The 23733-nt window shown below is 41.8% G+C and overlaps 2 protein-coding genes across 2 annotated transcripts; one reads left to right on the forward strand and one right to left on the reverse strand.

The window, feature by feature from the left end:
* Positions 1 to 3263: 3263 nt before the first annotated feature.
* On the reverse strand, positions 3264 to 6788 carry dpcd (deleted in primary ciliary dyskinesia homolog (mouse)). Its single transcript, XM_056254385.1, has 6 exons — positions 6670 to 6788; positions 6335 to 6415; positions 6126 to 6241; positions 5881 to 6014; positions 3919 to 4021; positions 3264 to 3582 (listed from the first exon to the last, which is right to left on the reverse strand). Exons 1-6 carry the CDS (start codon positions 6731 to 6733, stop codon positions 3478 to 3480), a joined length of 603 nt encoding a protein of 200 aa, XP_056110360.1. The 5' UTR covers positions 6734 to 6788; the 3' UTR covers positions 3264 to 3477.
* Positions 6789 to 7312: 524 nt separating this feature from the next.
* poll (polymerase (DNA directed), lambda) lies at positions 7313 to 21784 on the forward strand. Its single transcript, XM_056254376.1, has 8 exons — positions 7313 to 7421; positions 8164 to 8461; positions 8631 to 8757; positions 8849 to 9163; positions 9527 to 9700; positions 19641 to 19769; positions 20903 to 21071; positions 21155 to 21784. The coding sequence occupies exons 1-8, from the start codon at positions 7313 to 7315 to the stop codon at positions 21514 to 21516; spliced, it is 1683 nt and encodes a 560-aa protein (XP_056110351.1). The 3' UTR covers positions 21517 to 21784.
* The last annotated feature ends 1949 nt before the right edge of the window (positions 21785 to 23733 follow it).

Here is a 23733-nt window from a genome sequence, read left to right on the forward strand (position 1 = left end):
TCAGCAAAGATGAATCTTTCCCGCAGCGTAAGCTAGCTTACGCAATACGAGAGAACCTCTCGTAAGAGAACTCTTATAGTCATGTAAAAGCTAGAATAAACATGAGTGGGGTATTACTGATGTATTTTATCTCATAGAATAAAATGTGAAAATACCTTGAGCTTACTCATTAAAACCTTTACAAAACACATTGACCTAATGGAAGCGGGAATTCAAAAAGACTAACTGTGATTGATTGCTTTCAGTCAAGCTGCTATAAGTAGGCCTTACAAGAATAAGCTGTAATATGGAGCAGACATCCAGTCAAAGGTCTGGAAACTTGAGTCAAACTATGTAAAAACAAAACAATGCAAATGTTGACCACCAGCCATTTAACCCACCACCTACCACTGCATTGCTAAAGTATTAGTAATCAATAACTCGCTCCAAAATGCTAACGGCATTGCAGATCGCTCCTGTAGCACCCATTGTGTCCGCTCTGACTTACAGATAACAGTCAACATCTGCCAAAAGTCCAGACCACTGGTCACCAGTCTGTCAGAAGAGCCGGTACCTCTAAGAAAACAGGACTGGTGGAACTATAAGAATATCTCTCGGTAGCAGTTAACCCATAGACATCTGATTCTTTCCATGTAAGAAATTTCTAAATAATTTTTCACAGACCTCAGGCCAACAATCTCCCCTGGACATTTGGTATTGGATGAATCTGGAATCTCATATTGCTGTGAACTGGAGCGTACCATCTTTGGGCAGTGCAAGAAGGGGTGAAGACAGCGCCAGGACTCTTGCTCTGCTCCTAGAAGGTTTCAATGATGTGTGCAGATGTTTGGCTCGCGGCACTGCTTGTCAACACACGAGTGTAATGATGCACAATGGTTTCCGTCTCTCTGTGGTCAATACGAGGCTGTTACAATGAGAGGTTAGCACACTGCAAAAGCTGCAGATTCTGGTGAATGGTCAGTGTGTTTTAAATCATTTTGACAGCTCATGTCAATGGCATGTCCCCACAGTTGCTACCATCACCATCACCAGAAGAGTGTTGCCAGAAATCAGGCTCCATGGTGCGTCATGGGACGTTGACTATTTAAGCAGGTCACAGTTTACTGCTTTAAAAAAACTTAGATCTTAACATATATAACTTTACAGTGAATGCTTATACAATTCATTAAAGGCTCTAATCAAAACACTGACCTTGATCAGTATATATGGCAAAATGATGCACAGATACATGTTAAACCTAGACTTAGGCTAAATCAGTATTTCTATCAGTCCTGGGCTTATACAGAAATGGAAAACGATAGCTTTATGTGTAAGTGCAATGTTTCAGTCCAATGTTTATTAGGTTTATTAAATAACTCTAAAGCAGGTAATGCAGAAATGAGCAAACACCACGAAACAGAGTGCTAGGCACAAACAATACCAGACAATAACCTGAATGTAAGGAAGAACTTAAATATACAATGATAACAAACTAAATGGCAAAGATTGTAACTAAAGACTGGTGAAAAAACTAGAACAAAGGGAACAAGTAACTGAAGAGAAATAAACTAAAAGTCCATGAAAATGAAACTAAACCAACAGAACTTAACAACAAGCTTATGTTTAGCCATTAAAGGAATATTTTAAGGTTTTAATGCCAGGTAAAGTTGGTATGAATGGAAATTCACCACTTCCAGTAAAATGAGACTTCTTACTGGTGATGTATGTCTCCAATCATTTAGTCTGTTTAAAATCTGTCCCTTTCTTATATTTACAAGCTCTCATTTAGATCTGCCTCTATCCAATCAACATCCGATGGATTGAACCAGTTCTCCCTATATTTCTTTCTCTTTTTTTTAAGAAGAAAAGATCTGTCACTACTTTCATCACATCTCGACTTTAATTGGCAGCACTTGTACACGCCGTAATGTTGATTACCACAAAACTTAAATTGAATGGGGCAAATTCGTAAAAAAGTTGATATACTCAAAACAAAATGTAAACAATGCATGTTAACATGTTTTAGTGTGAATGTGTATAATAAAGCTATTACAATTTTTACAATGTTGTAACGATGACTATGTAATGCCTAAAACCCCAAATGACTATAAAATAACAAGCTTTACAACTTAAATAATACAGACGAATGAATTAACATGCATAAAAAGTGATCAGTTGACTTAACTTAAAAAAGCAAGGAAACCATTTGCCTTAAAAGTATTAGTAAATAAACTTTGTGCGTAATATAATGGAAGTGTCAAGTTCACATAACTTTAATTTTTTTCAATTACGCGTGAAGTTTATCACTTTTTTAAGTTAAGTCAACTGAGTACTTTTTACAGTGTGCCATCTGTCATATTTTCCACCTTTGTCATTCTAAAATATTACATTGTTTCCGTGTTAAAACCCAAAACAAGAGACTGCAGTATCAGCCGTGAACCCTGGCTGGTGAATTCCAGGGCAGAAAACAACATCCTCAGAGGCCGTTATACACAATAGTGAGAAAGACTTGTGGTTTAGTGCCTGTTTTATGCATACAGTCTCTTGGTTTGGCACAAAAACTGTGGACTGGAAGCTAGAAGTGAAGAGTCACCAGAGTCAGAAACCGTACATTCACATGGTATTGTTTTGTCTTTCCCTTGGCTTAAACCAACAAAGAGTTTGAGTTTGTAGTATACAAACAAGTATAGTAGAAACACAAACAACAGTACTGTGGTGCATGCCAAACATCATCCATAAACATGAGATGAAAACAGAGAAAATCAAGGAACCAAGATAAATGACATGTTTAATTTTCCCACGATGCACTTCAAGGAAATTGATGAGTAGAGATGGCAGTATATGGAAACTGAAGTTCAATGACCTTCATGTTATAGAAATATGATGATGAATCTCCAATAATAATGCAACTGGACAACTGCTAGATGCACAAATTGTCAGTTTATGAATTTGATGCATTTACTGAATGAGCACTTTGCTGATTGCACTGTATCATTAGGGCCCGAGCACCGATGGTGTGAGGATCCTATTGGAATTGCTCCGTTTATTATCTATTTATGTATGTTTTCTGATTTCTTTTTAATACATTTTTATTTTTAATTCTTAGGCATCTGCTATAATTATTTTATATTTTTGAAGTCTTTTATGCTATATTTGAATTACTATTGTATATGCCTAAATGTACAAACAGTGTTTACTAAGTGATGATTTATCTCACAACACATTGGTGTATTATATTTTTTAAGTTACAGTATAGTGGAAATAGCTGGAATAAAACAAACTACTTATAATAATTTTATTGTATTTTAGTCAGTGAACGCATTATTTAACAAAGAACAGTTGTAGGAACATCATTCAGAACACCATTTGAAATTGAGCACACATTGAAAGTGAGTTGCTTGGATGCACAAGGCTGACAGAAACATGCCAACGTGAGACACAGAGCTGAAGTGAATGTGCAGAACCGCTTCCAGACAAATACAATAACGCAACAGCAGTTCACTGAGTTTTACAGTCAATATCTCCTTCACTTGTCCCCTTCAGTTTCTTCAGTTCCACAAGCAGCTCCTGTTCCAGTGTTAAAATCTCCTTGGGCTTCTTGTACTACAACAAAAGAGAGAGAAACTCCTTATAAAAATCCAATGCTGGATGGAATAGCTGAGTACTGGAGCAGACAACAGAGGTGAGAGCAGTTCAGTTCAACCTTCTCTACTTAGGTGAACCAATAAAAAGTGACGGCATAGTTGCCCTTTTGATGATCTGAGACCAGAATTGTGTGCTCTCTTAGTGGGGATTAGGGTTTTGGCAACCTGGTCCCAGATCCACGCAAAAGGGAAAGTTCCTCTACGTGATGCGGAAAAAAACTGAATACATACCTTACAATACAGAAAGAGCTAAGAGAAAGTGATTAAGTGAGGCTAGCGGTGAGAGTTCACTCACGCTGATGATTAAAGTGTTGTTGGCGTGTGTAAAACTCAAGGCTGCGCTCTCCAAAGGCAGCTGGCAACGGTCGAGATCTGGAATACTGAACTTCTTATAGTACCTGGGAAATGAGGAGATGAACAAGAGAATGTTTCTCATGGCCGGCGCCATCCATCTTCCATATCAACAGTGCCACCTATAGGGTTACTGTAGGGCTTTTGCAACTAAACAATTAGTTCATCAACACACTTTTCACCAGGGTTATTGTAGCTAACTAAAACTAAAACCATAAAAAACATTTACATTACTTGAAATGCTATAAACTTAAATAAAATAAAATATAAAAAACATATTTCAGCTTGTCTAAAAACTTATGAATAAAATACTATAGAACTATAATAGTATACTACTGCTTTTCACTAGGTAATCCTGAATTTATAAGCAGAAGTTGACAAATTTGATTTGATTTGATATTATTATGATTATTGTATTTCTCTAAAATCAAGATGAATGCATTAATGAACATGCTTACAAAATTATTTTTAATGTTTTTGAAAGAAGTCTCGTGTGCTCACCAAGCCTGCATTTATTTGATCAAAAATATAGAAATAAAAAAACAGTAGTATTGTGAAATATTATTGCAATTTAAAATGATGGGTTTCTATTTTAATATAATAATAATAAATATACTAAAAAACTAAATGTATTTATGTGATAAAAAGCTGAATTTTAATCAGCCATTTCTCTAGGCTTCAGTGTCACATAATCCTTCAGAAATGAGTCTAATATGCTGATTTATTATCAATGTTGGAAACGGTTGTGCTGCTTAATATTTTTTTTATAACCTGTGATACTTTTTTCAGGATTCTTTGATGAATAAAAAGATTTTTAAAAAGAACAGCATTTATTTAAAATTGAAATCTTTTGAAACAATATACACTACCGTTCAAAAGTTTGTGGTCAGTCATTTTTCTTTTTTGAAAAGAAATTAATACTTTTATTCAGCAAGGATGTGTTAAATTGATTAAAAAAAAGCGATAGTAAAGATTTAAATTGTTAGAAAAAGCAGTTTTTTTTTTACTTTTTATTCATCAAAGAATCCTGAAAAACATATCACAGGTTCCAAAAAAATATTAAGCAGCACAACCGTTTCCAACATTGATAACAACTAAGTATCAAATCGGCATATTATAATTATTTCTGAAGGATCATGTGACACTGAAGACTGGAGTAATGGTTGATGAAAATTCAGCTTTGGCCACAGAAATAAAATTATATTTTAAAGTATATACACACACACACAAACACACACACAGACACACCTTATATACAACTATTACATAAACTACCTACTTTAACACAAAATGTGATACTTTGTCCAATAGGCTCTATGCACGAACGCTGCTGACGTATTTCCGGTAGAATCTCAGCCAGTGTCTTTACCTCCGCATAGCGCGTTCTATAACGAAGTGTACTAGCGGCCAAACTTTAATAAAATTCATTTTCTCAGAAACGAGACAACAATTTTCGAAACTGATTCGCTAGTCGGATTTCGCATGATATGAGAGATTACTCACCCTCAAAGTTGTCGATGTAGCTTGAAATATATAATTTAATGCCCTTCTCTTTCTTACTCTCATGTGTGACAGCTAACTGCCTCACAATATTGTTAACATCGTTCACGTTAATCGCTGGAAGTTCTTGTAAACAGCGAGTGTAATTTGCCATTATCTCCACCTAATGCAAAAACGGCTTGCGACGCAGCACCGGATGTAACTGGGCGGGCTGAGACAAAACACGGAAGCGATCGTGCATAGAGCCTATTTCAGTCAGACAACATGAACACATAATTACAATACAGTCAATAAACACTAAATTACTTAAAAACACTCATTTCATAGGCCACAATCAAGACTAGTTGATTTTGAAATAGTTTAGCAATTTAAAGCCTCCTACTTGCATTAATTTTAAAGAACTCACTTTTTGTTTGAGGTTCGAATGACACAAAATCTTTCCGTCGGCTCTGCTGACACACTGTAGACTTCAACAGGATATGAAATATTACGGATCCTCCATTGGAAACTGGCCTTTGTGTCCTTACGCATGAACAATGGCTGTGGGCAAAACCAAAAAAACACTTAGATAACAAAACAGGTGCCTAGCAGCACACATAAATATTTAAACACTGTCATTTAAACATAATGAAAAAAGAAAGGAAACCTTACATTTGAACTGTTCTCTTTTATTAAATCAGAGGTAATGTCATTTGGGTTTGTTTCACCAACTTCCCATGTCCACTGCCCCTGCCCTCCAAAAGTGGTTTTATGTCGCCACTTTCGCACTGAAGAAAGATGATTATAAAATGATTATAAAATACAAATCTAAATTAGTATGAGATTCAATTAAACAAAAACAGAAGAAAAAAATCACTTACAGACAAGTTCGTCAGTTTTCAGGTCATACTCCTCAGCCATCTCATTTCCATCCTCAAACAGATAATGAGCTTTCCTTTTCCCTAATGAGAAAGGCATATGAAGGAGTCTCTCAATTCATACTTTACTTTACATCGAACAATATTCACGCTTTAAAATAAATAAAACATTCTTTTAACAGGTATGTTATGATATTTTGCATAGATTCCAATGCTATTAGCCAGTAGCAAATGCATTAGACTATAACACGTATTAGCAAGACTATTAGCAAGGCTGCCAGCATAAATACACATACAAAATAGCAAATCAAAAAATAATACAGAATATATATGCGCACCATCCGATATTAAGGCAGTTTTCTTGGCTTTTCTAAGCGCATCTGCCCAGTGTTGAACAGCCATGCTTCATACGCTTTCATTTCCTCAAACAATCCCACGCCTGAAGTTGCCAAGGCAACCGCTATTTCTCAAACAAGATATTTCGTATCTTTAATGCATTTCCAATATGTATATACAATGAAATATGTAATTATAACTATGAAAAGTATTAACATTAAGTACAAAAGCAAAGTATAATTTAAAATGTTTATTTTTTTTAAAAACGCAAACGCCAGTGTGACCCGGAAGTTGATCCGTTTAAAACCATGTTTAAAACACTCGTGTGTTGTGTTGTTCCTAGAAAGAGGAGCTGGAAGGGGTAAGTATGGGTTTTTTAAGTCATTGAAGTTGTTAATATAAGTTATTGTGCCTTTAAAGATTTATAATGTTTAATGTATGTTTTAAAACACAGCAATCCGTTTATTCGCTTGCTGCTCTGGTTGCATGAGGACATTATTCTGGATTCTTCGGACAGTAACTTATTTCTGCTAGTGCTAACACCTTTCTGTAGGTTCGATCTGTGTACGTTATTTCTGTAGATATGTGAAGCCTACTGATCCCAATCATTTTGTTTTTAAGGCTCCTTTCCCTACCTTGGCAGGAATGGAAGGTCATGGTATCCTGAAAGCCTTCCCTAAAGTAAAGAGACCCAGGCCGAATGATCAGAAGGACGCACCTCCCCACAAGCGGACGCCCGCTAAACCAATAACAGGTTCATAATTCACCCTTCAAAGTACACCTGAGTAAAGCAACAACGACTAGACCGAAGCAACTAGAACAAGTAGTTCTGTCTGGACCACTAACGCCAAAGATGATTGACAATTAGAATACAGTTTGTATTGACCGTATATGTTTTTGTTCTGGGCAAGAACTCACTGCCCATCCATATCAATAACATTCGTACTGACAATAAATGAATGACAGTCTGATTCGAAGAGGAATATCAGAAGGCCAAGTCCTGACTGGAAGAGAGGTGGAGCTGGGGATGGTAGTTAGCTACTGAGCAACACTATAAAGCTGCTGATAATACTATATATATATATATATATATATATTATATATATATATATATATAGGGATGCTGTGATGGGCATCATATTCCTATAGGTAGACGTGGATCAGCTGAGAGTCAGCTGATGCAAGCTTGACTGATGTGACCTGCCAGAACTGACGCTACTATTCTAATATATGAATCTTCTGAAACAATTTCAACCTGCTGTTTTAGAACCTCCAGTAAATTTTTTTAGAAGAATATATATATATATATATATATATATATATATATATATATATATATATATATATATATATATATATATATAAAATAATTAGAGTATTATAATTATTTATATTATTAAATTTTAACTTCCTGCTCCTCTCAATGCTTCAGTCAGCCCAATCTGGTATGAGTAGTAGTAATGGTTATGTTTTAAATGTATGCTGCTTTTTCTTAGGTACATTATTCCAAGGAGTCACAATATACATAGTTCCAGCTGGTATAGGGAAAGCCAGGTGTGATATATTCCATCGACAGATCACCCAGAATGGAGGACAGGTAGTGTCCACATTCTCTCCCAGCTGCACACACATTGTGGTGGATGATTCAGTCGATTGTAATAGAGCTCTGAGGCTTCTGAAAGTGGAAAGACTGCCTTCTGCTGTTCAACTGGTCAAATGCACTTGGTTAAGTTCCTGCATTAGTGAGAAAAGATTACTAGCCCCTGAAGACTACAGCCTCCTTCCTCCTGAGAGGTAGGGCACTGGAGACTTGACTCAATTGCAGTGGCATTGCCTGTGGTTTTATTTAAGACGTGTATAACTTGATTGATATTTAGACACTTGTTGTTTGACTTTTGAATACATTTGTAAATGTTCTGAAGGAAGTTGTGTAGAAATAAATACTTAATGTACATGTGCTCAGTCCCACAGTTGCCCCTTCTGAGAAGTTAAATGAGACTGAAGTCAGCCCAGTTCCACAAGTAGCAGTAGCTCAGGATCCTTCTAAAATCCTTAAAAATCAGGATCCTCAAGAAAATCCCACAGAGACGGTAAGAAAGGGAAGGATGGGAGGTTATTGTAAGATCCATAATTTGTTTTTTTCCCCCTCATGGAGTGCATTTAATATGACTCATTTCACAGGTGCCAGATATTCAGGAGGAGCACCACGAGGAAGATGGTGTATCTCAGAATGATCTGGAGGCCTTGATCAGTGGCGTTCACCCTTCTGAGAGCAACCAAGACCAGAGTTTGGCAGTGAATCCAGTTTTGTCTGGGAAGTGGGTCTGTTCCCAACCATCCACAACTAAAGGGGAGAACCATAACAAGCACATTACTGACAAACTGGAGCCGCTGGCAAAAGCTTATACACACAAGGGCGATAAATGGAGAGCTCTGGGCTACTCTAAAGCAATCAATGCCCTTAAAAGCTACCACAAGCCCATCACTTCATATGAGGTCAGTTCAGATTCGCATACGAGTCCTCAGAGGATTTAGGGTTCATGGAGGTGCTTATTTGTGTTAGGAACACATGGTTGCTGTTGCTAAGGTAGTTTCAAGCGTGCAACAGTAATTAATTTAGTATCAATAAAATACTTTATTATTTTGCTTTTTAACATTTTCAACTTTATTTAATGTGTAATGGATTTTGAGCATGAAAAAGATCTGCAAAAGTGTCAAACATTCAAGAATGAAAGCCAATTCTAGTAGACCCCAAAAACTAAATCAAGACTTTGTAAAAGGGCATAAAATGGCTTATTTAATAATTATTTCAGTAAAAAAACAACTTGCACATAAACATGCTTTTTACCCCTTCTATAGGAAGCATGTAAAATTCCAGGCATTGGTAAACGCATGGCAGACAAGATCATGGAAATCATGGAAAGCGGACACTTGCGTAAACTGGATCACATTGGGGAGGAAGTACCTGTTCTTGAAATGTTCACTAACATCTGGGGTGCTGGGGCCAAGACTGCACAGCTGTGGTATCAACAGGTAAGACTGTTATACAAGGAAACTAGTTCACGGTTTGATATTAATCATATGTAAAAAATTTGCATTTGTATGTCAGGTGCCACTGTAACGCAACATTATTATTCTAAATTATATGGAGCCCCACACATGACAGAGAAAGAAATTGAATTAAGAGTTCATCCCCACAATTTATTATTTTGTTCCCTTGTTTTATTCAAATTGTGGTCACGTTGTACAAATTTAACTAAACCGAGGGAATGAATTGGTACAATGTGATCACGATTTAACTAAAATGAGGGAACGAAATGATAAATTATCGCCAAAACAGGTTATAGTTGTGTCCCAATGACGCACTATGCACTTATACACAATGTAATTGTGCACTATGTACTCAACCGTGTAGTGTATGAGTTTTAATATGGTTATTTTGTCATTCAACATTGGAGTCCGCGACAGTCGAGTGCATTAAAGGACAAGTTCGGTATTTTACACTTAAAGCCCTGTTTTAAGATCGTTTCTGATGAAATGGAACGGTTAAGATTGAAATTTGGACACATGCTGCTGGCCCGAGAATTTTCGGTTTCTGTGGTAGCACCACCCCACACCTCCACAATGGTTGCATAGGTGCACTGGAACAATCCTTCCTAAAACGCATTAAACTTTAGTTTACAAAGACGTGAAACTCACCGAGTGGTCAGGGGTGTTCACTGATATGCTCACACAAAAATCGCTGCAAAAGATGCTTTCCAACAGGTTTTAACTTGACATTGACTTGACTTGGACAAAAACTACGATAAAACCTGTTGGAAAGCATCTTTTGCAGCGATTGAACAGCAGGGTTTCCCATACATTCATTAATTTGTGGCGGCCTGCCACAATATCAACGCTGATCGCCACGGATTGATTTTCAGATTTTTTAACTATTTGATATGGGTAAAATTGTATTTTATTGTAGAGCTGCGCGCAGCTTGCTCCCTCCCTCCCACTCTCACAAACTGACAACGGAGACGTGAATAGCCCCTCCTCTTCAAGCACGATCTGAATCAAAACATGAGCATGCGTTGGAGGACGGATTGTTCCCGGTGCTTATTCCTCCAGAATCAATCCGGAGTTGAATGGTTAGTATAATGAACACTATAACTCTGCGAAGTTAGTCTATGTTAAACGCAGTCGCGTTTCCATTACAGATTCGCACAATTTTTTTTCTAAATATCGATAAAAAACTATTGCGAAATGACGGCATTTCCATTAAACGATGTTATGCGACTAAAACGTAATTTTTTCCTATTTATAATTTATAATTTTTTTTAAATACATTTTTTAAATTATAAAAGGATACATTTTTCTCTCTTGGAGTCACTGAACACCTTACCTTGAGGTAGGATGATATAAGTGTTGATTTCTAATGAAAGCTACCATGGATCGGATGCTATCACACATTTTCCAACACTAGAGATGTGTACCTTCATGAAAATCAAAAAGAAATGTAATCCCTCAAAATGGTACCGGTAGCCCAAAGTTGGGGTCCCGTCTCATGGCCTAATACCAGGAAGGTATCAATCAGGAAGGTATCAATCAGGATTATGAGTTATTTTTATTTTTTATTTTTTGATTAATCACTTGGATTAATCATTCATTTTGACAGCACTAATGTTTAGTGTATATAGACTAGACCAGGGGTTTTCAAACTGGGGGCCGCCAGGGGGCGCCAAGGGGGCCGCAGCAAGTTGGAAGAAAAGTAAAAAAATAAAAAAGTAAAAAAAAAAAATAAAATAAAAAAAAAATTTCTATTTATATTATTATGAGTATTGTAATGAAATAGCATTATAATAATTTGTGCATAGCCTATCTGAACATTATACTTGTAATGCTAATCTTTTAGAGATGCACCGATTGATTGGCTGGTGACCGGAATTGGACGATTTTCATGTGATTGTCGACCGGCCGATCAGTCTGACATGCTGATTTTATGCCGGTCTAATGCACTCGGGCGCCGCATGATTAACATCGCGCAACATCAGCATCACACATGCACACGGAACGCACATGTAGGAAACCTCGTGAATTACGTCCGTTTCAGATCTCAAGCGCGAGAGGCGCGTATTTGTTCGGCGTACATGTTATCAATGAGTGCATTCACAGCGCGAGCAGGAGCGCAAAGCAGGAGCGTAAGCAGCAGTGAAGCGGGTTTCGGCACAATCTATTTTTGCTGCGCAGCTCACACTCAATTAAAGTGAAAGCACACTTTTGATGGACAAAATAAATATGATTTCACACAAAAAGTGCCTAAAATGCACATAATTTGCATGTCTAGTGTGTTTAAACAAGAACTGGAGTAGGCTATGTCAGAAAAGAAAATGAAGACTCAAAAATATTTATAGAAAATTTACCCATTTAAACTTAAACTTGTCTTAATTATTCAGTTTGGATAAAACTATATGATGTTATATATATATATATATATATATATGAGAGAGAGAGAGAAAGAAAGAGAAAAAAATATTTGTGTGTGTTGTAAAGTGGTTAGAAAAAAGGAAATCAGATCGGCTAATATCTGTATCGGCAGGTCAAACTCAATGAAAAATTGTAATCAGCCTAGAAAATTGTAATAGGTGCATCTCTATAATCTTTCTGATAGGCTGGTATCAAACACCATCACATAATCTGATGTTCACCTAGAGGTTTTATTTATTTCTACATTTGCTGTAGTAGTGTCGATGGGTTCAATAACACATCCTGCAGAAGGGGGGCCTTGGCCAGAAGCTAGTGGTATTTGGGGGGCCTTGGCATGGAAAAGTTTGGGAACCCCTGGACTAGACAACCATACAAGGGTATTTGTTATTAAGCCTGCCCTGGGTACACCAATTTTCTTGTCCGTTGCCATCACAGATTCCTGCAGCTAAGCTTGTACATTTATATTCCAATAAAGGTTATTGATAACATGCCTCTAAAGTTTGACTTTTTGCACAATTACAATACATATAGGCCCCTGTGGCGCGGCCTAAGCTTTTGTCCTTTATGCACCCCCCACCCCCCCGGTCCCCAAACACCACACCACCGCAAATAGAATCTAATTCTGTGGGAAACACTGAACAGTGAACACCCCAGACCACTCGGTGAGTTGCACGTCTTTGTAAACTAAAGTTTAATGCGTTTTATGAAGGATTGTTCCAGTCCACCTATGCAACCATTGTGGAGGTGGGGTGGTGCTACCACAGAAACCGAAAATTCTCGGGCCAGCAGCATGTGTCCAAATTTCAATCTTAACCGTTCTATTTCATCAGAAACAATCTTAAAACAGGGCTTTAAGTGTAAAATACCGAACTTGTCCTTTAAGTGTCCAACGTTCCACACTTTGTTTTTGTTTTTCTCGGTTAATTAAGTGCATCATCCGGGTATTTCAAGTTCAATTTTATCTTTTTGGAATTTTCAATGTGAAGACACTACTCACACTATTTATACTACAAAACGTCATAGAATAGTGCATAAGTACAAATTTGGATGCACCATATGACTCCGTTAGCTAATCAGGAAAAACATGGAGGCAGCTCTCTGCCAACTTCAACCAGTAATGTGAATTTAGAGCCGGATTACCTGATTGTCCAAACAATTGGCACTTTTCAAACTTTATTGCTCTCAGGCATGAAAGTCATCTGTAAATTGTCAGTACATTCCATTCAGAAGTAAGCCAGCCAATGCCAGGTTCCCTCCAACGCCTTCACCCTCCTCAGTGACTGCTGTAGCGGTCGAAAATAACGTCATGCGGAACACACTTTAATGCTATCTTTCCATTTAGTGTTCCTAGTAGTGCAGAACATTTACAGCAGCTTTGTACTCTGTGGAACATACAGTTCTCTTACGAGAGGTTCTCTCGTATTGCGTAAGTTGCTTACGCTACGGGTAAAGTCATCTTTTCTCGAGATCTGAAGCCAAAAAAATGATCCTTAATTTTGTATTTGTCAACGCAGTGCGGCGGACAGCAGACCATAGCAGGCTGTATAAGCGTGCTCATTGGCTGTCCTGCGGCAACTGCAGCAGCCTATCGGTGAGCCCTGCGTGATGTTACGCCCAATGAGAGCGCTTAGCACCCTCTATGCGTCACAGCCCGACAGAATGGGAGTGGCTAGCGTATATAAAGAGGGGCTCAACAGGCTGAGCTCTGATTTTCATCTCTTCAGCGAAACTCTTCGCATCGCTGGATCTTGAGAAGCTGCTGCCGTCAAAACAAGCTTAGGGAGCGTCTGGAGAAGCCATCCATGCCTGCTACGCTATCCAGTGACAAAAGTATCCTTTTTCTTCTCTCTGCTGTGTGTGTTCGCCGCTGCGACACACGCCTATATATCTAAAAGAGCACAAGGCGTTTTTTGTCAAAATGCCTCACTCTTCCCGTGGCTCGTGCCGGAGACCGCCATCTCCTCTGCGCTCTCTGTCTGGGCCGCGACAAAGTCCTTTTAGGCAAGTCATGCCACTCGGCCGCCATCTTGGCAACGCCTCCGGGCAGCTATTTCGGACTAACAAGACCAGGCTCCTATCTAAATGAATGGGCAGAGAGTCAGAACTGCACTTTCACTGGTCACCGGGACATAAAAACTGCATGTATAGAAACGGCAGGAAAATATGATAAAAATCGCTGAAAAAGTTTGATGACTTTGCCCCCAAAAAAGGTTTAAAACGCCTTTTTCCCCACAGGTTATACTTTTACTACGCATGCGCAAGGGTTCTCTCCCTCTCTGTCATGCGCGCGCTACACGGTTTGAATCGCTCTAGATTCCGGGAGATTTGAACTAATTTGCGGGCATCAGGGAGCCGCTATCTGCGGGAGACTTGGGATGTCTGATATTTACACAACTCACACATACACTGCATATCAAATCTGCCGCCTTTTCAAACAGTAACGTATTTTCCACTGTCGCAAACCTCAACTGTGCGCATGCGTCAGTGGAACCAGACGATAGGCTTAAATGTTTCCCGGCTTAACTGTTAAAAGCAGACGATTGGCTTTCCAGCGGGAGGGGCGGTATATGTGCATACAACCGTCATCTTTGGCGTTATGGGTTTTCCCTATATAGTTGTATTAAGGATTGAGGAAGTGGCATGTCTCTATATAAATAGTCTCTGGCTGCGAGCACGCAGCCATCGCACTCTCTTCGGGTGGCTGCCCTGAGTGCGAAGATCATTCAATGTTGACCCTGCGGGCTCGACTTGAAATCTTCAACGACGCCGCCGCCGCTCCGCCTGTCTCTGCTGGACCGCGCAGGAAGAAGTGCCGCTCCCAGAGGCCACCGGAGACCGATGTGGCGCCCAGAAGCTCGCCAGAACCCTTCCCTCGCGCTTCTTTTTCTCCTTCCCCGCCCCCCCTCCCGGAAGCGCAGCCGCCGGTTCGCGCCCGCCCGCGCCGCCGCCGCCTCAGGGGGATGAGGCGGATGACGTGGATGTGGACGCCGCCGCTGACAGGTGCTCTATCTTGGCTTCTGACAGCGAGGAATGGTCCGGTTCACACCACTCGTCAGTCCAGGAGGCCGGCCGTACTCGGGCGGGCGTGGATGCGGAGCTCCTGCGCCTCCTCACCAAGGCCGTTGACCAACTTGGCCTCGAGTGGTCAACGCTTAAAGAGCCTGCGCCGAACAGACTCGACAGCTATTTTCTCCATCGCCGCCACCAAACACCCGCATCCAGGACTGCACCCTTCCTGCCGGAGCTCCACGCTGAACTGTCTAAATCGTGGAACGCTCCTTTCTCCACGAGAGTCCACTCATGTCTCCTCGACGCTCTCACAGGTTGATGGCGCCGCCGAGAAGGGGTATAATTCCATCCCCCTTTGCCCGCCCTCTGGATGGCGTTCAAAGGCTGCCCTCCCGTCCAAAGCCTGCAGGACTACATCAGTCCTTGTCGGCCGTGCTTTCGCCGCCGCCGGACAAGCTGCCTCAGTCTTGCACTACATGGGAGTCCTACAGATCCTCCAAGCCGATCTCCTCCGTGAGCTGGATGAGACTACTCATCCACTAAATCCACTGCCCAGGCCCTTGGAAGGTGCATGTCCTCTCTGACTGTCACAGAAAGGCACCTCTGGCTGATGCTCGCCGACATGAGGGAATCCGAGTGGGCTGTTTTCCTCAACACCCCGCTCTCCCCCACCGGCCTCTTCGGCCCAGCGGTTAGCGGGATCGTGGACCGCTTCTCGGAGGTACAAAAGACCACGCAGGCTATGAATCTTTTCCTGCCTCGTCGATCGAGCTCAGCTGCACGTCGTCCTCAGGACCAGCCTGCAGGAAGCTCCACCCAGCGTCCAGCTCAGCCTCCGTCTTCGCAGCGACGAAAGGGCGGCTGCCCTAGATCGCGCTCGGCCCCTCATACCCCCCGTGTCTCTCAAAGAGCCCACTCTCATAAAGCTGGCAAAAGCTGCTCGAGTGTTAGATGTAGAACATGTGCTCACGACCCCGTGCCCACACCTACTCACTGTCCGCTCTGTTTCACGGCCACTCCCTGCCGGTCGCATTGCAGATGTAAGTCTTGTGCCCGCTCACGAGCGCTCACACTTACTAAAAAGCACTTTACCCCCGGCGACGCTCTCGCACCCCGTTCCTCGCACAATATGCTCCCTGTCCAAAGTCACCGGGACATTGTGTATAAAACGGCCAGCCATCGCTGTCTGCGAGCCGCCGTATTCCAGCACCGAGAGCGGAATCGGGATCAGGTTCTCGGGCCCGCAGTATGCGGCGATCAGAACCCAGAGGCCATTCTGCCCCTAGCCCTGCATGCAAAAGCATGGGTAGCTATTCCGGGCGTGTCAGAATGGGTGCTGAGCTCAGTAAAGCAGGGCTATTCATTGCAGTTCGCTCGCCGTCCCCTGCGCTTTCGAGCGCGAACCGAGACGAGAGTGAATGGGGAAGTAGCACACCTACTTCGTGCAGAAATAGCGAAACCTCTGTGCAAGGGGTCCATAGAACCAGTACCTCCTTCTTTGAGCGAGTCAGGCTTTTACAGCCGTTACTTCCTCGTACCCATGAAGGACGGAGCTCTCAGACCAATTTTAGATCTGAGATATTTGAACAAAGCTCTTATGAGAACACCGTTCAAAATGCTCACGACCAGACAGATCCTCGCACAAATTTGCCCCGGGGACTGGTTTATTTCCCTCGACCTGAAAGACGCATACTTTCAGATTCAGATAATACACAGGCCATTCTTGAGATTCGCCTTCGACGGTCAGGTATATCAATACACCGTCCTGCCGTTCGGCCTGTCTTTAGTACCCCGTACTTTCACGAAGTGCATGGACATGGCTCTCGCTCCCCTGAGAAGTCAGGGCATGCGAATTTTGAACTATTTGGACGATTGGCTGATTCTAGCACAGTCAGAGGAGGAACTAATTTCTCACAGAACTGCGCTTCTCAGCCACCTGGAAAGCCTAGGTCTCACGGTCAACTGGACCAAGAGCTAATTGCTGCCCAGCCAGTCAGCCTCCTTTTCTGGGTATAGAACTGGACTCTGTGGCAATGACGGCCCGGATGTCGACACAGCGCGCGTGCCGTGTTCGGCGCCTGGCCGCGTCTTTCCAGAAAGGCAGCATCGGACCTCTAAAAACATTTCAGAGGATGCTGGGTTGTATGGCATCAGCTGCAGCAGTACTTCAGCTGGGTCTACTGTGCATGCACCCGCTGCAACGCTGGTTGAACGCTCGAGTGCCTCACCGAGCCTGGGCGTCCGGCGGCATTCGAATCAGAGTAACTCAGAGCTGTTTCAGCACTGAGACCCTGGCTAGCGGCCGGCTGGTACCAGCGGGGAATGACAATGGGAGCTGTCTCACACCGAAAGGTTATCTCGACGGACGCTTCCAACTTAGGTTGGGGCGCTCTTTTCAAGGGCAGACCGGTCTTTGGCCTGTGGTCAGACCAGGAGAAATGCCTTCATATAAACTGTCTGGAGATGATAGCGGTCAAGAATGCGCTGAAGCGCTTCCTCCCACACTTACGGGGCCACCATATTCTAGTCCGCTCGGACAACATGTCCGTGGTGTCCTACATAAATCACCAAGGCGGTGTCAGATCCAGGAATCTCTGCAGACTGACGGAACGCCTTCTCGTATGGGACAGACTGTCCAGGGACAACGGTCCCTGCAACCCCAAACAGTCCAGTCACTATGGCGCTCTTTCGGCAGAGCGGAAGTCACCTTTTTGCGTCAAAAGACAACGCTCATTGCCCGAGATTCTTCTCGAAGAGCGAGGACACGCTGGCCCAAACCTGGCCCAGCTGCCCGCTGTACGCTTTCCCCCCCCCGATCTCGTTGTTGCCACAGGTAATCAAGAGGATCAGGGAAACATGCCACTCGGTGCTCCTCATAGCCCCGCGATGGGAAAACCAAAGCTGGTTCCCAGAGCTGGTGAGGCTGTCGCACGTAGCCCTGTGGCCGATCCCGGTGAGGAAAGATCTTCTCTCTCAAGCCGGTGGATCGATTTGGCATCCCCATCCAGAGCGCTGGTCTCTGCATGCGTGGAAAATCAACGGAGACCCGTTGCGTTGCCAGAAGGGGTCATGAACACGATCTCACAGTCTAGAGCTCCTTCTACGAGAAGACTCTATGCGTCTAAATGCTCAGGGTTCTCCGAATGGTGCGCTACAAAGAGCCTGGACCCACGCACGTGTGGGGTTTCGTGGGTGCTTTCCTTCCTCCAAGAGCTGCTGGACAAGGGCAGGTCCCCTTCCACGCTCAAAGTGTACGTTGCGGCTATTGCGGCGTTCGCGGTGTCGACGCGCAGCTGTGCGATAGGAAGGAACGAGCTCATCATCCGCTTTCTCAGAGGAGCCAGGAGGATGAATCTCCCACGGCCCCCTTCGGTTCCGATCTGGGATCTTTCTTTGGTCTTAGAGGCCCTGAAAGCTTTTCCCTTTGAACCATTAGAATCCGTGGGCTTAAAATACCTCTCGCTCAAGAGAGGTCTGTCTGTCTGTTAGCCCCACGTGTCTCGAGTTCGGACCAAATGACTCTAAAGTAATTCTCAAACCGAGACGCACGCCTTTTAGAGCACAGGTCATCTCCCTATCGGCTCTACCAGCATCCGATAGCGAGGACGGTGATAACCTTCTGTGCCCCGTCAGGGCGCTGAGAATTTACATCACGCACTCTGCCGCCTTCAGGCGTTCTGAGCAGCTCTTTGTTTCGTTTGGAGGGCGCACCAAGGGTCTCGCTGCCTCGAAACATAGCCTGTCCAGATGGATAGTGGACGCTAGCGCAGCAGCTTATGCGTCCAAACACCTGCAGTGCCCTATGGGCATCATGGCCCATTCCATTAGAGGCATGGCTTTGTCGTGGGCTTGGTCCAGCGGGATTTCTATTCACGATATTTGTATGGCGGCAGGCTGGGCCTCCCCCTCTACATTCATGAGATTCTATAACCTGGAAGTTCCCGCCTTGCAGACTAAACTTTTATCAGTCTAAGTGATGTGTATGTTCTGCCCAGTTGTTCATGTGCAGGCCACTGTCATATCAGTGAGGCGAAACTCTCTATATTCTCTCTAGAAGAGGGAACGAGTATTGCGTAACCTGCCGTGCTCGCGCCACGAGCTTATTCGCTTCAGTCAATGAAAACCAGAGCTCAGCCTGTTGAGCCCCTCTTTATATATGCTAGCCACTCCCATTCTGGCGGGCTGTGTCGCGTAGAGGGCGCCCTCATTGGGCATGACATCACGCAGGGCTCACCGATAGGCTGCTGCAGTTGCCGCAGGACAGCCAATGAGCACGCTTCTACAGCCTGCTGTCTGCCGCACTGCGTTGACAATAAATATAAAATTAAGGATAATTTTTTGGCTTCAGATCTCGAGAAAAGATGACTTTACCCGTAGGGTAAGCAACTTACGGAATGCTCGTTCCCTCTTCTAGAGTACTTTTTCAATAATATTAAGAAATGACCATAATATTTCACGTTTAAGTTTAAATGGATGATTTGATTTATTTTATTATCAGGGATTTCGCACACTGGAGGATATTCGCACTAAGGCAGTTTTGAATCATACTCTAAGGATCGGACTAAAACACTATGATGATCTCCTCGAGCGGATGCCGAGAAGTGAAGCAAATGCGATCGAGAAAAAGGTTTGTACAGACCTTATTTTAAATGGCCTGTAGTAAAAGAAAATGGCTATAACCAAGAAATTTAACAGAGGGATTTCCTTTGTTCCTTCTTTCCATAACAACAGCATCCGGTTGTGAAGAACAAGAATGTATCTACTTGATTTTCAAAGCAGTAAATAATAAAACTGAATTTCTAAAGCACAAGCAGGTTAAAAAAAACTATTTTGCAGTGGCAGCAGCAAGACTGTCAATCTTTCTCTGTTGGCTGATGGACATAACAGCGATTGTTAGTGAGTCTTTCATCCCATAGGAAGAGTGGGAGTCCTTGAAAGCTGGCGCGTCATAAGTCAGAAGCTACCGATCTCCCTTACGGAGTCTTTGGCCAAAGGAAATTGTTTTCTTACTTTTACTTGGAACAGCCCCCTGTTTTCCTCTTAACAGACCTGATAGATAAAAAGGGCAGATGAGTGCAGCATGTGCTGTCCTAGCTTGACAGAATGATATGTAGACCATGTAAACTTACAGTATGTGCTCTCAGCGTTTCAGCTCCAAATTGCCTGAATGCTAGGTACAAATAAGCATGGGTACATTTTTAATCACCATGTCCTTAGAACACTGCTTAAACGGACAAATGTGCAAGTTTTTTTTTTTTAAATGAAAATGATGGCATATTTGATCAGTAAAAGTAGTAAAAGTAATATTTTGAAATAGTATTGCAATTTAAAATAACTTATCTATTTTAATATATTTTAAAATGTTTTTTTTTTTCTGTTATGGCAAAGCTGAATTTTCAGCATCATTTCTCCAGTCTTCAGTGTCACATGATCCTTCAGAAATCATTCTAATATTATTTGGTGCTCATTTCCTATTATAAATGTTGAAAACATTTCTGTTCTGCTTAAACATTTTTTCCTTAAATTCTTTGAATAGAAAGTTCAAAAGAAATGGATTTTTTTTTGTAACAATGTGAAAGTCTTTACTTTCACTTTTGATCAATTTAATATATGCTTGCTGAATAAAAGTAGTAATAAAAAAATTGACCTTAAACTTTTAAATAGTACTGTATATAAATCACATCAATTATATAAAAACTGTTACATATGAACAAAATAAATTATACAACTTAAAAACATGAATATTTTTGTGATTGACAGGTGGAGGAAGCAGCTCACAGTGTGGACACACAGCTGGTGGTTATGGCGTGTGGCTCATACCGCAGGGGCAAGACCACGTGTGGAGATGTGGACGTTCTCATCACTCACCCTGATGGAGTATCGCACAAGGGTGTTTTCAGCAAAGTGTTGCACTTCCTCCATCAGAGCGGTATGCTGTGATATTACAGAGAAATGTAGAATAATTTAGATTGATTCAATAAACCCACATTTGATATTTATTTTACCATCCAGGTTTCCTGACAGACGACCTTGTTAGCCATGAGGAGAACGGTGAGCAGAAGAAGTACATGGGCGTCTGCCGGCTTCCAGGCCCTTCACAGCGCCACAGACGCCTAGACATCATTGTAGTGCCCTATGCTGAATTTGCATGTTCTCTTCTGTACTTCACTGGCTCTGCCCACTTTAACCGATCAATGAGGGCATTGGCTAAGACCAAACACATGAGCCTATCAGAGCACTCGCTAAACTGTGCTGTCGTGCGGCAGTGTGGCGTGAAATTGGTGGCGGGAACTCCTTTACACACACTGGCAGAGAAGGATGTCTTCAAACACCTGGGCATACCTTACAGAGAACCACATGAGCGAGACTGGTGACAAGGCTAGATTCTTATTTTTTGCATGTGACTGCAAGTTTTACATGGGAACTCCTTATGATTTTATGGAATCATGCTGTTGTAATCTCATTTTTTAATGTGGGAGTGCATAAAGGGTTGTATAGTGATGAATTGGAATTTTTAATCGGGATATCAAATGTCATCAAAGATCAAAATAACTTTTTATTGGATGTATTTTTTTTAATGAGAGAATTCTCTTGATTTATGCTACTATAAATATGTAAATTATTAAAACACCTCAAAAAGTATCAACTTGTGTCGTTCATGAATAAATTGGATGAGCAAGCCATCTTATTGGTGAACGAAAGGGGACGTTATAGAAATTTATCGTTCATTTCAACATTTAGCTGTATTGATGTCTTTTTCTATAGCATTGGGGGTGTTCTGTGACGCACCCTTTCATGTGGTTGTATTTGAGGGGCTCTGTAGCACACCCCTTTTCACAAACAGTAACCAAACCTCATACACTCATAGATCTCATCGGGCCAAACAACTTTCACAGTCCAAGTCATACGCCAGCCCAACAGGAAGTTGGCTATTATGGGTTGTTTGAAAAACACATGCTCTGGAATTTGATACCCCTCCTTGGTGATTCTTCTGATTGCAACCAAACTCAGTTAGCATGAAGTCAAGACATTGAGAATGCTAAATTGCGAGCGGATTTTTGATCTTTTAAATGGTTTGGCCATGGCGAGGCAACGAATTTATGGTGAAAAAAGGGAAACAGGAAGTGTGTTATTATAACTTCTGCATACATTGACAGATTTTGATGAAACTTCAGCTGTGTGTTCATTGTAGGAGGCAATCACATGGGTGAGACTATTGTGAGTCAAAGTCATAGCGCCACCAACTGGCAGCAGGAAGTGTGTCACTTTCAATAGGGAGATAAATGTCTCAAACTTTGTGTGATGGATAAATACCATATTCAGAGAGCAAGATATTTAAACCTAATTATGGAGTACTTGCCTAGGATTTACATTTACTATTAACATAAATAAATAAAAAAAGCTTTAAAACATTCTGCAATTTATTTTTGAACAAATTGTAAACAGTGGATAACTTTTTTGATCCCCTGATGATTTTGTACGTTTGCCCACTTACAAATAAATGAAGGGTCTATCATTTTTATGGTAGGTTTATTTTAACGGATAGAGACAGAATATCAACCAAAAAATCCAGAAAAAAAACATTATATAAAGGTTATAAATTGATTAGCATTTGATCGAGTGAAATAAGTATTTGATCCCCTACCAACCAGCAAGAATTCTGCCTCCCACAGATTGGTTATGTGCCCAAGTGAAACACAGATTAGTCCTGCCACTTTAAGAAAGTACTCCTAATATCAGCTCATAATGTGTATAAAAGACACCTGTCCACAGAATCTGTATCTTCCATTCCAAGCTCTCCAAGACCAAAGAGCTGTCAAAGGACATCAGGGACAAGATTGTAGACCTGCACAAAGCTGGAATGGGCTACAAGATCATCAGCAAGAAGCTTGGTAAGAAGGAGACAACTGTTGGTGCCATTATTCAGAAATGGAAGAAATACAAAATAAGCATCAATCGCCCTCGGCCTGGAGCTCCATGCAAGATCTGGCCTCATGAGGTAAAGATGAGGTGAGGGATCAGCCCAGAACTACACGGGAGGAGCTTGTTAATGATCTTAAGGCAGTTGGGACCACAGTCTCCAAGCAAACAATTGGTAACACACTACATGGCAATGAATTGAAATCCTGCAGCACCCGCAAGGTCCCCCTGCTAAAGAAGGCACATATAGAAGCCCGTTTGAAGTTTACCAATGAACATCTAATGATTCAGAAAAGGCTGTGGTCAGATGAGACCAAAATTGAGCTCTTTGGCATCAACTGAAATTGCCGTATTTGGAGGAAGAGAAATGCTGACCATGACCCCAAGTACACCATCCCTACAGTCAAGCACAGAGGTGGAAACATGCTCTGGGGCTGTTTCTCTGTTAAGGGTACAGGACGACTTCACTGTATTGAGGGGCTAATGGACGGGGACATATACTGTAAAATCTTGGACAAGAACCTCCTTCCCTCACCCAGAACACTGAAGATGGGTCTTCCAGCATGACAATGACTCAAAACATACCGCCCAGGCAACAAAGGAGTGTCTCAAGAAGAAGCACATTAAAGTCTTGGAGTGGCCTAGCCAGTCTTCAGACTAATCAGAAAATC

Source organism: Rhinichthys klamathensis, unplaced genomic scaffold, assembly GCF_029890125.1.
Source record: "Rhinichthys klamathensis goyatoka isolate OS25496 unplaced genomic scaffold, OSU_Roscu_1.1 h1tg000111l_1, whole genome shotgun sequence".
Taxonomy (NCBI): Eukaryota; Metazoa; Chordata; class Actinopteri; order Cypriniformes; family Leuciscidae; genus Rhinichthys; species Rhinichthys klamathensis.